General features: G+C 38.7%; 1 protein-coding gene across 1 annotated transcript in view; it reads right to left on the bottom strand.

Annotated features, from left to right (window-relative positions):
• Positions 1–15,885, bottom strand: part of RHOBTB3 (Rho-related BTB domain containing 3) — a 135,024-nt gene that overhangs the window by 78,535 nt on the left and 40,604 nt on the right. Inside the window, exon 6 of the mRNA XM_006885372.1 lies at positions 14,018–14,383. Coding sequence (XP_006885434.1) covers positions 14,018–14,383 — 366 coding nt within the window. The remainder of the gene's footprint in view (positions 1–14,017; positions 14,384–15,885) is intronic.

The following is a 15,885-nucleotide window of genomic DNA, read 5'->3' as shown; positions in this document are numbered from 1 at the left end:
TGGATTGAAGCTCAAAATCAAGGCAAAAAAGATTCTCACCACAGGGCCAATTGGTAGAATTCCTCGATTTTCTCACCTTTGGCTTTGGTTTAAAATCAAGAAAGGTGTATGACAGGGTTATATCCTTTCTCCATACCCATTTAATCTAGATGCATATCAAATCATTCTAGCAGTTGGATTTTATGAAGAAGAATGTGGCGTCAGACTTGGAGGGAGGCTCATCATAGCAGTCACAAGTCAGCTCTTCTTTCAATTGTCCAGCAAGCAAATCTTTAACTCTGGGTCCATCTCCAAGTCTCAGTCTACCCCTCACCACAGTCTGGTGAACTGTCTCTTACATGGCGTTGCAGCTGTTGATGTTGTAGATGTTGACCAATGGCAAACCACGTGTCCATAGTGGAGACAGCTGGAGACCAGATCACCTGGGCAGCTAGGATGGTGGGCATACCATCAAAGACCCATTTTACTTAAACATTTCCACATGTCATCTGGTCAGTTCTAAGGCAATGGGTAGAAAAGTAAAAGATACTACCATTATACCACTAAAAAGCTCTTACCATACTACCACCACATCACTAGAGAAGTTCTTACACAAGATAATTAGATTAAAAATTCAGGGGCATCAACACAGTGTAAAAGTCTCTCAGATTCTAATGTGCATTGAGTGGGCTAATGACCACTGCTTGCTTTTTTTTAGAATTCTTATTCTTTATCAAAATCTATAGTTGGTGGTATGCAGCAAACACAAAACCAAAACCAAACCAGTTGCCAATGAATCCATTCCAACTCATGCCAATCTTACATATGTGAACAGAATTACACTCCACAGGCTTTTCAGTGAATGATTTCTAGGCAGTAAATGACTAGACCTTTCTTTCAAGATGCCTCTGTGTGAACTTGAACCTCCAACCTTTTGGCCAGCAGCCAAACACGTTAACTATTTTCCTGCCCGGGATTCCCCAGCAAACAGCAGATGTGAGGTATATTCTGATTCTCTACTTCCATGCTTGTTAAAGGGAACACAGATGTTTCTTAGAAGTAAAATGATAAGTTTCCACAAAGCTCTTTCTGGAGAGTGCACTCTTAGGGCAGACTCTGAAGACTTCAAACTGTGTGCTTATATGGGTATAAGAACAAAGAGTCATCAAGGACACAACAGTTATACACATGTCACCTTCACACAGGAACAGTAAAAGTTTCAATAACAAAGCCAAAGTTAGCTTTTCTGAAGATTTTTGACAGAATTCTCGTTTCAGGGAGCTCTGGTAGCCAGCAGGTAAGGAATCAGTGCCAACCTAAATGCAGACAGTTTGAATCCATCAGTCACTCTGAAATGAGGGCTCCTGATTTTTATGACTTCTCCTCCAACAACTAAATAAAGATACCTACAACATGACAGATGGAGAAAAGAATGAAACTGTCAATGACTTTATCTTACGTGGATCCACAATCAATCTTGGTACCAGCAGCCAGGAGATCCAGAGACATATTGTACTGGGAAAGTCTTCAGTCAGGGACTTATCCAAATTATTGAGGAGCAATGATGTCAGTTTGAAGACTAAAGTGTGCCTGATTCAGGCCATGGTCTTTTCAATCACTTGCTATGCTGCTGAGAGCTGGACCATGAATAAAGATAACAGATGAAAAATTGATGCCTTTGAATTGTGGTGTTGGAGAAGAGTACTTTTGGCATGAATAGCCAAAAGAACAAATAAATATCTTGAAGGAGGTGCATCCAGAATGCTCCTTGGAAACAAAGATAATAAAGATTTGTCTCACATACTTGGGGTATGTTGTTAGAAGAGCTATCTGGAGAGAGACATAATGCTTGGGAAGATGGAGGGACTGTGAAGGAGAGGAAGACCCTCAAGCAGGTGGAGTCACACAGTGACTGGAGCAATGGGTTCAAGTGTGTCAGAGATGATGAAAATGGCACAGAGCAGGATGAGCTCCAGATGTGTCATTCACAGGGTTGCTATGATCGTGTTCTACTCGACAGCACCTACCAACACCACCACAGACTTTCCAATCTGGATTTATTTTAAGCAGTCTCTAAAGTTGACCTGATGAAAACAAAAACACTTATCCTCTTCCTAGCAAACCACTGGAAGATATTCTAGACTAGGCTAACACAGACTTGTATAACTGGATAAACAGCCAGTCCAATTTCCTCAATTCTGTTGTTTAGAAAGATCTGCATATCATGACCAAGGTAACTCTGAGTTAAGATAGCCTGGAGAGATTCACTTGATTTCTCTCTATTGCACACATACCACTGGTGATTCTTCTTCCCATTGCCTGCCCTCACCCCTACCCCCCGCCCCGATCATATTCACACAGAGGGAGCAGATACGTGCACTCCACAATGTCTACATCCTTTGTGCCAACCACACCAATGCCCCACTAGATTCAGGCACAGCCAGTCCTCAAACAGTCTCATCAGGTACCTTAGCCACTCACTCCTGCCACTGCTGGTGCCAGGTAAGGAGGAAGAGGTGCTGCCCCCACCTCCACCACCACTATGCAGCTCAACTAGTCTATCCAGGCCCCCCAGGGCAGAAGCAGGAAGACGGCACAGAGCTTCTGAGGCCATCCTGATCTTTAGTTCCTGTTGGTTTGGTGGTTTTTTCCTTTTTCTATTTTTTTTTAAATTGTGATATGAGTGAAGATTTACAGAGCAAATTAATTTTTCATTTAACTATTCACACATATTTTGTTCAGAAACATGAATTTCAATACCCACAATGTAATTTCTCCAACTGCACTGTCCCCACTTCCTCCCTATAATTCTGATTTTCACTTCTATATACTTTTCTGTCTTTTGTTTTTTTTAAAGATATTGTACTGATCACCCTTTACTGGATACTGCCTTTCTTTTCACCCATTTTATTATGTGTTTAATATCTATTTGCTAATTTTTATTCCTTATCCCTTCCCTTCTCATGAAGGGTAACAATCCAAGAATTCATTTATCCGTGTGTAAATCTTAGCTTTTTTTTAAAAAAAAATCTTAGCTTTTTATAACAGTGGTATTATACAGTATTTGTCCTTTAGTAACTTAGTTCACTTACCATGATGTCATCTGTGTTATGCTCTGTTTTGTGTATTTCTTTTTTCCTTAGTGTTGCATAGTTTCCCACTCTGAATGCACAATATCTATACATTGCATCCACTAATGATCCAGTTAATAAATTGTATCCCATCTCTTTTTTAGGGTAAATGACAAACATAGTGTGCATTGGCATTTAATGTTGCAGCTCATATTTCTTTAGGATATATACCTAATGGTGGGACTGCTGGATCAAATAGTATCTCTATTTCAAACTTTCTCTGGAAGGAAGCACTAAACTTTTACATCATAGTCCCACCATTTTACATTCCCATTAGCCAGCTTAAGAGGGTCCCAATTCTCCACATCCTCACCAGTGTTTGTTGTCTGCTATCCTGTTGAACTTTTCTATGGTTGCTGGAGTCAAATATTATTTTATGGTTGTTCTGATTGGCATCTCTCTAATAGCTAATGATCGTGACCATTTCTTCACAGGCTTAATGGACATCTGAATGTTTTCTTTAGTGAAATGTCTTTTCATGTCAGCTACCCACTTTGCATATGGGTTGTTTCCCTTTTTTGTGTTAAGGTGTTGGAGTTTTCTATACATTTTAACCAGTTCCTTTTTTATGGCACTGTGGTTTTCTTTGTTTCATCTATTTTTCTGTGCTGAGTCCATTTTGCTACTGGTTTTCATTATAATTTCTGTTGTTTTAGTGATTGCTAAGTTTGTTATTTTCATCTCTTTTATCTTAAGGTGAAGGTATATACATTTCCTTAGGGGTTACCCTATAAACTACAGTTTTATTCCCATGTCTAAAACCGTTCACTCTATCTTGAAATTGTCCTGACTTCTCCATTTGTAACTTCTGTAAATACAATACTTGTTCCCTCTTTTTACACTGGAGTTAATTCTTATTCATAGACTAGTATTTCTTGTTCCCTATTATTAATTTAGAAGTTGATTTTACTTGGTGTATTTTTATGTCTGGACCAGTTCCTGAATGTTGTTGTCACATACGTTCACTGTATTAAAGCTGTTGCTGAGATGGTTTTCAGATGGGTTAAATTCAAACTCTGTTTTGGCTCCTGTGGATTTATCTTCATTTTCTTCAGCACCAATATGAATTTACACATGAGTAACTGGTTGTTCCACAATTAGCCCCTAATCTTGTTCTTACTGATGATACTGAGCTTTTCCAGGATTTCTTTGCATAATGAGGTCAATTTCATTTTTGGTTATTCCATCAGGCAAGGCCTATGTGTATAATCCACTGTGTCTTTTTTAAATGTATTTGCAATGAATGAATTATTCAACTTCTGCACTTTTAAATTCTGTTGTTGTCAGGTACCACTGAGTTAGTTGACTGTGACTCATCGTAACCCTATAAACAAGAGCTCTGAACCTTGCCCTATCCTGAGCCAAACTCACCATCTCTGACACACCTACTCCCATTTGCCAGTTACTGTGTCAATCCATCTCCAGTCTTCCTCTCTTGCACTGTCCCTCCACACTTCCAAGCATGATGTCCTTCTCCAAGGACTGGTTCTTCCTAACAACATGCCCAAGTATGTGAGAGGGAACGTCACAATCCTTACTTCCTAGGAACAAACTGGTTTCACTCTCTCGAGGACAGACCAACTTGTTCTCTTAGCAGTCCATGGTATATTCAATACTCTTCTACAGCACCACAACTCAAAGGCATCTATTTTTCAATCATCATTAATCATTTATCCAGCTCTCAGATGCATAGCAAGCAACTGAGAAGACCAGGGCCTGCACTGGGTGTATATCTTAGTCTCTAGACAGACATCATTGCTTTTGAGGAGTCTGGAGAGGTCCTTGACAGTAGATTTTTTTCAATGCAACTCATCTTTTGATTTTATGACTGTTGGTGCTAAGGGTATTGATGGTGGGTCTGAGCAAGATGAAATCATTAACAACCTCCATCTCTTCTCCATCTATCATGACACTGCCTATTGCCAATGGTAATGAGGATCTTCGTTTTCTTGATGTTAAGATATAACCCCTGTTGAAGGCTGCGACCCTTGATCTTCTGCAGCAAATGCTTCAAGTTTTCCTCAGTTTTGGTGAGAAAGATTGTGTGATGTGCATGATGACACAGGTTGTTGATGAGTCTTCCAGCTGTCACATTCTTGCAATTATTATTAATACACTTTCATTGTATGTTCGATCAATTTCAGCCTGTAGAAGTTGGAAGAAATACTCAATTTCTTCACCATTGGCATCCGCTAATGGTGCATTTATTTGCTTATTAGTCCTACTAACCAGTCTTTGTTGAATATACATGCATATTATCACTGACAGCATTGTATTTCAGAACAGATCTTCTGACAACAATGTAACAGCATTCTTTTATAACTCACATTCTTGGCTTAGATGATCATGACTGTTTGATTCAAAAAAGCCAATACCAGTCCATTTTAATTCACTCATACCTTAAGAGACTAACTCTTATGCTTTCAATTATTTTTGAGATGTGAATTACACTACTTTTATTCTATAAGCAATGGAGACTACACAAGTTTTTAAATAGTGGTGTTTTTCTCTCTTGACACTTTTAAAATATAAAATTGGAAAGGAAACAAAAAGAAATAAAGAATATAAAAGCTATCCAAAAGTTATTTTTAGATGATTAGTTTATGTCTTTCCAAAAACATATCTTATGCACGTACATACATAACTGAGCATACAATTTTAGGTCGTTGAAGTTAAGCATTAACTCCCCATTTTCCTAGATTTTTACTTGACACATTTCAAGTTCCAATTATTAATGGATGTCTGCCCCTGTTTCTCATTTTGAGATATGATACCTCAGCAAGTGAAGACCATTCACTGGGTGAAAGCTTCATTCCACTGATATCATTACTGCAGACTCTACTTTCAGGAGATCACTTTTCCCCAGTTACAGTCTCAGTGACTCCCAACCTAGGGGCTCATCCTCTGGCACTCTCTCAGACAACGTTTTTCTGCTATTCATAGGATTTTCAAGGATCCATCATTTCAGATAGAGATGGCCAGTCCTGCTGCTTAGCTGACCCTAGTCTGAAAGCTCCCATGAAGACTGTCCTCAGAAGGTCCTTGGATAGCACAAACTGTCTGCACTCTACTACTAAACTAAAGGCTAGCAGTTCAATCCTACCCTGGGAAATCATGAAGTTAAGACTTAGCAATCTGCTTCCACAAAGATCATAACCAAGAAAATGCCATGGAGCAATTCTACTGGATAAACCTGAGGCTCATGAGTCAGAATCAACTCAACTGTAATGGAAAAAAATCCCTAGAAATCACTGGTCTACTTGAAAAATGAGAAAAAATTTATACCTCAAAATTAAAATAAGACTAATTTTCACGGACACTATAATGATAGGGCTGTTTCAATAATTACAAAAATGTTAATCAAGTAATCTTTTACAATTTTAAATCCTATAAAGTCATGATTTTAGAATGAGATTTTCTTTAGCTAACGTTTCGCTGCTTTTATTTAACGTGCTTTTGAGTAATGTTGAGAAGAGGATGTCACGGAACAGAAACTAGAAGGTGGAGAGAATAGGGAAAGTTAATTCAAACAACATGCACCTTCTACAAATAACATACACATTCTACAACCACTCCCTCCCCCACGTCAATTTATTTTTACTCACTGCTATAAAAAGCAGCTGGAATAGTGTGTTTACAAAAATATATCCTAAGGGGTGAAGGTAGCTGGCAAAACCAATATAAAAAAGTATAAAAGGTGCCTGTTATTTGCATAAAAATAAATTCTTACACAAACTGAAGATGAAATCTCCCTTCTACATATTGATGTACTTTGGCATGGTTTCAATAACCAATGTGAAGTCCTAAGGTCCACTGTGGCAGTAGGAACTCAAAGCTAAAATCTTGAGACTGTTAAAACTATTCAAATTCCTAACCATCTGGGGCATGTGACTCAATAATTTGCAAGCCTAAAGGCTGCATAAGTATTTGAAGAATGTTACTATTGTACATGATTTATGGATTACTATTCCCTTCCGGCCTCACTTTTCAGATTACTCATTGAGCTTTTAGGGTTAGTCATTAAGTGCTTATGCATTATGCAGTATTAGTTATTATTCAACAGAAAATTAATATATGACAAACAGACATACTGTTTCTGTGTCTTTTTTTTTTAATTATGAGCACACTATTTATTCAATCTCATACCTGAAGGATAACTGTTGAGTCTTTAAAGAAAGCCTCCCTGGAAGTGGTCTCTATTTCTACTATGTCTTTTTACCGGCATATCTGAGTAAGAAAATAAATCAAGTCTTTATATAGAGGTAGAAAGTGTTAGCCAAATTAATAAACAGATTGTCTTAAAAAAAAGAAATCAAATGTTCACTGTGGTATAATGCAGATACAGAATTACAAACTGCTGAGGAAAAAAATAATGTTATTTTTAAAAGGATTAAGACATTCACTTTAAAAATGACAGGAGGCAGGGTTAATAAAGTACATCAGCCTTTGTTTTCTCCGAGCAAATATTGCTTAGCATGCTGTGCCATGGAGCTGGGTGTTTATAGTCAGCCTGACTTACAGGAGGACAAACAATCTTCTTTAACAGTTCCTTAGCAAAGGCCCCAGGGAGACCAAGCCCTTTGTCAGGAACCCACTGCATAATTGTGTCTTAGAAGCTGTGTTCCGGGTTTTTGGGTTGTTGTTTTTTTTTTTTTTTGGAACATTTTCAACAAATATGGCACATTTAATCTCTTTATTTGATGTGTCTGATACAAATGTAGGTTTAAAATTTTTGTTAGAGTTGATAAAAAAACCTGTGTGTCTTCAGGTCCCCACTAATTTTTCAGGATCTTTTTAATTCTTTCACTCCCTCCCTCTATTCACTAAATTATGCAACCCTGTGAAAAGATCTTTCCTTTTCCCCCTGCCCTGTCTTCCCACCACCACCCCCCAACCGGGGGTACCACTTTAAAAGTGGGTCCTTGAAAAGGGTAATAGTAGGCATAGTTCAATGGTGATTCATTTTATAAAACAAAATGTATTAAAATGATCATATGATACACAAAGTCTATGAAGGAATGTGTGAAACACAATGTCTATGAATAAAACACAATGTATACAAATTTTATATGCAAACCAATATAATATTGAAAAAATCCTATATATTAAAAAGCAGTAACTTAGACACAGAGAAACAAACACTAGAAGATAAAACAAGATACTAATACATGCTTAAGGAAACTGCTAAATGCTTAGATATTTTTCTGATAGGGGGATCTAGATGTTTCAGGTTTTCTGTATGTTTCCCCAAATGTATTTACTGGGCAAAGACAGCTGTAATACTTTCAAAAAAACAATGCATACATATAGTTTCCTTGAGTTGGAGGTGATAATCTGCAAATAATAAAAGAATCATTAACAGGTATCCTGTAGAACCAGTTATTTGCCCCTCTCCTCAACAAGCAAAAGGGTCTCCCTTCTGCCCCAGGTCAATCACAAGTGACTCCACCTCCTCCTACCTGGGACACTGTGTTCAGAAGGAGTTCAGAGCAGACAGGAGCAGACACAAGGCAGCTCAGTGTCAGATTAAGAGGCCAGTGCTCTGAACTGGCTCAGGGTTTACAACTCTCTCAGCAAACTCTCCATCCCATCTGGTCCTCTGCCTCCAATCCCGAATCCCAAGCTCACTCAGTTTCTACAGAACTACTAAGCATTTATGTGCCCCAATTTCAGGCTGTGGATAACACAGATGAGAACCTAAGCTCCTAACTGCTCAGCATCTGGTCAATCTTGTAGATGGCTCTAACTTGACTTTGTGCCCCAAAACGAGTAACTGCATTCCTCTGCTAGTCTCTGGGCTGTATTCCAAGCACAGGCTTTCGAGCCACCTCTATTTCCAGTAGGGCTGCTGAAAATTCAGAATTTTGGGCCCTTTCCTAGACCTTTGCAGTAAAAAGGTCCCCAAGTGCTCTGCATGTACTTTAATATTTGAGAAGCAGGACAAGCTGTCTTTCCAACTACCAGTGTACGAATGTGGGCCTTCCTAAAGCTGATCATCCAGGTGAGAGGGAAATTTTAACCAAACTCCTGTCTTGCCTGCTCTGCTCCATCCGCCCACCGTTAGCAGAGATAAACTCAATATAATGGAGTTTCAAATTCTACCATAGGTAGAACTGCTCACCAACACTGCCAGCTTCATCCTGACAGCTAACACCTTGCACTTCAAGCTCTAGCCATGGAAAACTACCTGTGGGGCTCAGGAAATAGCAGTTACCAAGGATTACATTTTTATTAAAGCAACTTTCCCAAGTACACCTGCCCCTCTCTTAATACTGGTAGGTAGCAAGACCAGCTCACTATTTAAAAATTGGTGCTATACAAAAATGGAGAGTGATCAGACCAGATCATGACATAGAGGAAAGCTACATAACTATATGATGGCTAAATTTCTTTACTGAACTGCCAGATTACTGAGAATTATGGGCCAGTCAAGTTGGCACCAAAGGGAGCCCTGGTGGTGTAACGGTTAAGAGGTTACGCTGCTGAGACTAAGGTACTTGGTTTGACTCTACCAACTACTCTTCAAAAGAAAGCAGACAATCTCTGCCTATGAGATTTAAAGCCTCTGAAAATCCATGGAAAACCAGCTATGAGTCAGTTGGTTCTGACTTGAAGGCAAACAACAACAAGAAGTTGACAAACACCATCACAGCCTTTGTCCCCCATTATATTGGTGGGCCTCCAAAAGGAAAAATAGGAACTCAATTACCAAATGGCCCTTTGTTACTCTTGATTCATTGACACATGCTTTGGTACTGCTTATTTCCAGATGTATGCAGTCAATGCACAAAACAGTTGATTTATTTCACATTGTCCTTAGTGTGAAAGGCAGCTCAGGTGGCTTAATGGTAAGGAGTTGCACTGCCAACCAAAAAGCACACTGTTCAAATCCACCAGCTGCACCACTGGAGAAAGACGGGCAATCTCCCCTTCCATACAATTTTCTGCCTCTGAAAACCCATTTGATGGTCAGCTATGAGTTGGTTCAGACTCAATGGTACATAACAACAAAGTGTGAAATGTCTGAAAATGTACACTTAGTAAGTGAGGAATGTCCAACAATCAAACCAAACCCACAGCCATAGAGTTATCCTCCATTGGATTTCTGAGACTATGCATCTTTCTGACAACAAGTGACTGGAGGATGCAACTGCTGACGTCTCAGCAACCAAACACATAATGTACTATGTCACCAAGGTTCCATAAGCGAGGAACGTTGCTATGTACTGCACAGTCAAAACCGACACATAGCTGAGCCTCAGAGGCAGTAAATCACACAGGAGGACACTGACCATCTCTTTTCTGAGAAGGTGGCAGATTCAAACTGTGTGCCTTTGGGTTGGCAGCACAGGTCCTTACTACTAGGTCTCCAGAGCTCCCTTACATGAAGCTAAGTGTATGTTAACCTTCCTTAAATATTAATAGAGTGAATATATAAGAAACATAACAGATAAGTAATTCTTGGGGAGAGGACAAAAGAATTGGAGGTGTGGAGTATGAAGACAACTTTTCTTCTTATCCCTTTTCGGGACTTTTAAATAATATTTTACATTCACATGTACTAATACTGAAATTTAAATAAAATCACTCCTTAGAAGATAATTACGAAAGCTCAGTCACTGGGAAAGCATTTATTTATTTTATTGCTGCTATATTAACAGACTCTCCACTAAGGTCGAAGGGCTCACATGTCTTTGAAATATTCCACTGATATTATGGGAAACTTGTTGAATAACTCATATCAACAGTAAAGTCATTGAAAAAAGAAAAGTCATACAATTTCTTTATGATTTCTTAACCACATCATTAAATTTTTTTAAAAAAGATTAACATTTAAATATTTGGCATCTCAAACTGCTTTAAACTCTGAAACGAGGAATTAAAATTTTAAACATAAGAATCTGTCATGATTGTGAAGTCCACGCAAATGAAAATTCAGAGGTGCTAGAACTTACTCATTAACTCAACCTAAACTTACAGAAACCCCGGTCCATAGAAAGCACTGTGGGGTGGGGACGGTGTGTGCACGTACAAGTGGTTATTTATGCCTTTCTCAAACTAATATTTTACTGAACAACAGGTTTAACAACTACTAGTGCATTCTATTCCAACATACATATTTTAGTCCATTTAAGTTGCATGTTGCAATTGTATTTTTCTCAAACAAAAATTTTTATTTTAATGTATACAATGACATAACCACAAACCAAATTAAAAAGAAAACAACCCTTATTTTTAACATCAGTCATTTCAACTGAGGGCTATATCAAAACTTCTCTACCTACAAGAAATGTTATCTACTTTATTTTCAGGCCTTTATAAACTCTTGCTCATTTCTAATTTTAAACTCTAAAGACAGATTATAAACATCTCAGACATTCCTTGTACAGGCTAGGAATGGCTTTGGTCCAACAGTCCAGCATCAGAATATGAATCCAAGAGGGAGAAAAAAGAAAATTAAAGAAAAGCTTTTAGAAATATTATATTTAGATACAGAAAAACATATATCTATGTTTCATTGACTATACAAAGTCATTCGACTGTGTGGATCACAACAAATAGTGGCTGACTCTGAGAAGAATGGGAATCCCAGAACACTTGATTGTGCTTATGTGAAACCTATACTTGGACCAGGAGGCAGTGATCAGAACAGAGCAAGAAAACACTGCATGGTTCAAAAGCAGGAAGGGTGTATGCAAGGGATGTGTCCTATCTCCAAACCTTTTCGATCTATATGCAGAACAGATCATCCAGGAGGCTGTGCTCTATGAGGAAAAGTGTGGCATCAAGATTGGAGGAAGACTAATCAAGAACCTGTGTTATGCAGATGACACAACCCTGCTTGCTGAAACTGAGGAGGACAGAGGGTCAATTGAAGCTCCACATCAAGAAAACAAAGATTCTCACCACTGGGCCAGCCGGCGGCATCATGATAGATGGTGAAGAGATTGAGATTGTTAACAGTTTTAGTTTGCTTGGCTCCACAATAAACAGTCTTGGTACCAGTAGCCAGGAAATCAAAAGACACATTGCATTGCAAAAGTCTGTTGTCAGAAACCTCTCCAGAGTACAGGAGCAATGATGTCAGTCTGGAGATAAGGTGCGTCTGATACATGCCATGGTCTTTGCAATCACTTGTTTTGTGTCAGAGAACTGGACAATGACTAGGGATGATAGAAGGAGAATTGATGCCTTTGAGCTGTGGTGCTGGAGAAGAGTATTGAATGTACCATGGTCTGCTAGAAGAACAAACAGGGTCGTCCTATGTAGGGTGAAGCCAGGCTGCTCCTTGGAGGCAAGGATTCTGAAGCTCTGTCTGACATACTCTGGGCGTGCTGTAAGGAGGGACTAGTCCTTGGAGAGGGACATTATACTTGGGGAGTGGAGAGGGACAGCACAAGGAGGAAGACCCTGAGATGAGATGGACTGACTCAGTGTCTGGGGTAATGAGGGTAGGTGTGTCAACCACAATAAGGTTGGCTCAGGATAGAGTTCAGAGCTGTTGTATGTAGGGTCACTATAAGTCACAAGCAACTCACCAGCACATAACAACTTTCAAAATCATCTTACATCCATTCTTTTCCATTCTTTATAGAGTACTTAGACTTACTAAAGTGGTTCAGACAAAATTACTATTCCTTATAGAGTTACTAGGGAGTTTTAAAGAAAAAAAACCTAAAAGTATTGATGAGCTTAATCTTAAAAAGGGAAAAGTAAGAGAGGAAAACATTAACAAAGAGAGCCACAGTCAAAATCAATCAGAACTCAGCCTGAGTAAGTTTAGACACTAATTTCCTGTTTCTAAACTGGATTACCCTATTCATGTCTCTCCTAAACTCTCTCAAAACATCTGTGAGTCAGACAGAATAGTGAATATATATGAAGTTGTAGAAACTTGTTATATGTTGCTGTTGTGAGCTGTTAAGTGAGAACTGATCCATAGAAGATGCTCCATCAGGTTTTCAGAGACAGTAAATTACATGGGAGGAGCCTGTTCATTTTTCTCCTGCAGAGCAGCTGGTGGATTCGAACCATGTGCCTTTGAGATTGCAGCACAAGCTTCTTACTACTAGGCCACTTGGAAAATTTTAAGTTAAAATATTCTTTAAAGTTAAAGCAGACAATAGATCCTTATGTTTTCATATTTTGATAATTGAGACAAAAATAAACTACTGGCATTCATTACTTCCTGGCAAGAAGAGATTACTGTTTTTAGACTAGATTTTGTTTTGTTTTGTTTTTTTTTAATTATTTTAGTTTAAATACATTTATCCAGTAGAAATAGTTCACAAAAACATTTCCTTGAATTTAAATATACAACTTTGAACAGTCTGTATCATGTATCAAACCAAATTTTATACTCAAACCATCATGTTTTAAACTCTGTACATAACACTCAAAGACATTTACATAGGAAATGTCACTTCGATCAAATACTAGTGTCAGAACCCAGAAGAAGCATTACAGTTTTACATTTAAAGAACACCAAAGGATTTAATTTGAGCAAAATATTCAAACAAATGTACCCAAATAGTTGATTTTAATTTTACTTTTTCTGTGTGTACTGTCAAATCAGATCTGACAGGTACAGGAGGAAATTGCCCCTCCTTCTCCAGCACAGCATCTAGTGGATTTGAACTGCATACCTCTGGGATTGCAGTGCAGTTTCTTGCCACTAAGCCACCAGAGCTCGCTTTTAGACTAGATTTAACAATAAAAGTGATAGGAAAGTAAAAAAAGTCTTGGACTAATTTCTCTACATAAAGCAAGTAATATTTCATAGATAAAACTTCATGTTGGATGGTGGAAAGAAAGCAGATTTAAAATCAGTTTTTGTGAGCATCATAGGCACGCTCCATTTCCAAAACAAAAGAGAGCATAAGTAGCCAGAACCATCTGACAAATACCTGAATAAATGAAGCGCAGGATGTCTGACAAACAGGAGCAGAAGTGGACGTCCTTCACAATGACTCGCAGCGGTGGGTTACCTGGAGACTCCGGACTAGCACCTGGAAATGCAGGATCTCGGTTTATAGCAAAAAGGTCCTGGGCAGTCTGGATGATACTGGAATCCTGAATGTCAGTGGGGCTCTTGACATTGAAAAGGAGCATGAACACATGGCTCACAGCACACAGCACGATCTTGTGGGCCTCCACCACTTCCCTTAAGTCTGGGTTGTAAAACACCACGTCCACACACTGGCAGCAGAACAGCAAGTTATTTAAATCGGCGTTGTAATGTGATGCTTCAGCCTTTAAGACAGGCATTTTTTCTGTTTTAAAAAAGCAAATAAAAAGAATAAGCTACTCTTACCATTTACCTAAAACTCAAGCTAAATCCACTGCAGCGGAATCAATTCTGACTCCTGGCAGCCTCCCATCAGGTTTCTGAGACTAAATTTTAACAGGAGCAGATGCCCTTATCTTCCTTCTATGGACCCAACATATAACTACTGGGTAGCCTAACATACAACTCAGAGATCCAATTATTTCAGCTTTTAAGGACAACAAAATACACAGTATTTCTTAATATTATTTGGTTGAACCACATGAAATTGTCATTTTTTATCTATGAAAATGAGCATATAATTTTTAAAAATCCAAGTATTTCATTGTTGTAGTTGTTGTTGTGTGCCATTGCATCTGAACTGACCCACAGCTGACCCTCTGGCAGGTTTTCAAAAGCAGCTAATCACACAGGAGTAGACTGCCCATCCTACTCCCATGGAGTAGCTAGTGGACCTGAACTGTGTGCCTTCGGGATTGCAGCGCAGCTTCTTGCCACTAGGCCACCAGAGCTCCCTTGGTATTGTAAAATTTCACAAGACAGAAGCTCACCTGAGTAGCATTCTGACATTTTACAATGCACATGGAAAACTTAAAGGACATAAAAAAACAACAAAGTAATTTTCATGATCTATGTGTCCTTTATAAAGGAGCCATGGCAGTAGAGTGAAAAAGCTATCAGTTGTCAACTAAAAGGTTGGTGGTTCAGACCCAATCAACTGTCCTAAGAAAAATGTGGCAGTTGGTTTCCGTAAAGATTATAAACTTAGAATCCTACAAGGTGGTTCTACTCTGGTCTGAAGTGTCACAATGTGTCGGAATTAAATCGGCAGCAATGAATTTTTTTTTAAGTAACAAAATTACATATTCTGTCAAATATAGCCTTTCACCAGTCATCTCTCTTCACTTTTAATAATTCATTTTCAGAAACTCAGATTATTGAATTCCAAACAACATCACATCATCTTTGCAACTATCCCGCATTCTGGATCTGGGAGAAGAGGGAGGGCTAAGCTGTCAAAATTCTGAAACTTCTCAAAGTCGGGGCTCAGGAGCTTTGAATGACATGGAAATCAGAGCTACCAATTTATTTTGATATGGACATAGTAATGGCTTCTTCCTAGGAAATTACAGTTCTCCACAACAGACTCATTTCTCTAAGATAATGAACAGTGTTATACCAAGCTCTTTTAATGTGTTGTTGCTTTTACTGTTTGTTTCCACTGACTTGGTTCTGACTCATTGGGACTCTATGTTCAAAAAAGCAAAACACTGCATGATCCTGTGCCGTCCTCACAACTGCTTCTGTGCTCCAGCCAGCGTAACTGCCTTTGCAAAAGGTACACTTCTAAAGTGCCTACCTACTGTATTACTTGCTGTTGTTGATGTTATGTGCCATCCAGTCGCTTGCAACTCATAGCGACCCTATGTACAACAGCCCTAAACCCTGCTCTATCCTGTGCCAATCGCACTGTCTCTGACACACACA

This window comes from Elephantulus edwardii, unplaced genomic scaffold (genome assembly GCF_000299155.1).
Source record: "Elephantulus edwardii isolate Elephantulus edwardi_28Jun2011 unplaced genomic scaffold, EleEdw1.0 scaffold00043, whole genome shotgun sequence".
Taxonomy (NCBI): Eukaryota; Metazoa; Chordata; class Mammalia; order Macroscelidea; family Macroscelididae; genus Elephantulus; species Elephantulus edwardii.
This window is presented reverse-complemented; position numbering and strand designations above follow the sequence as displayed.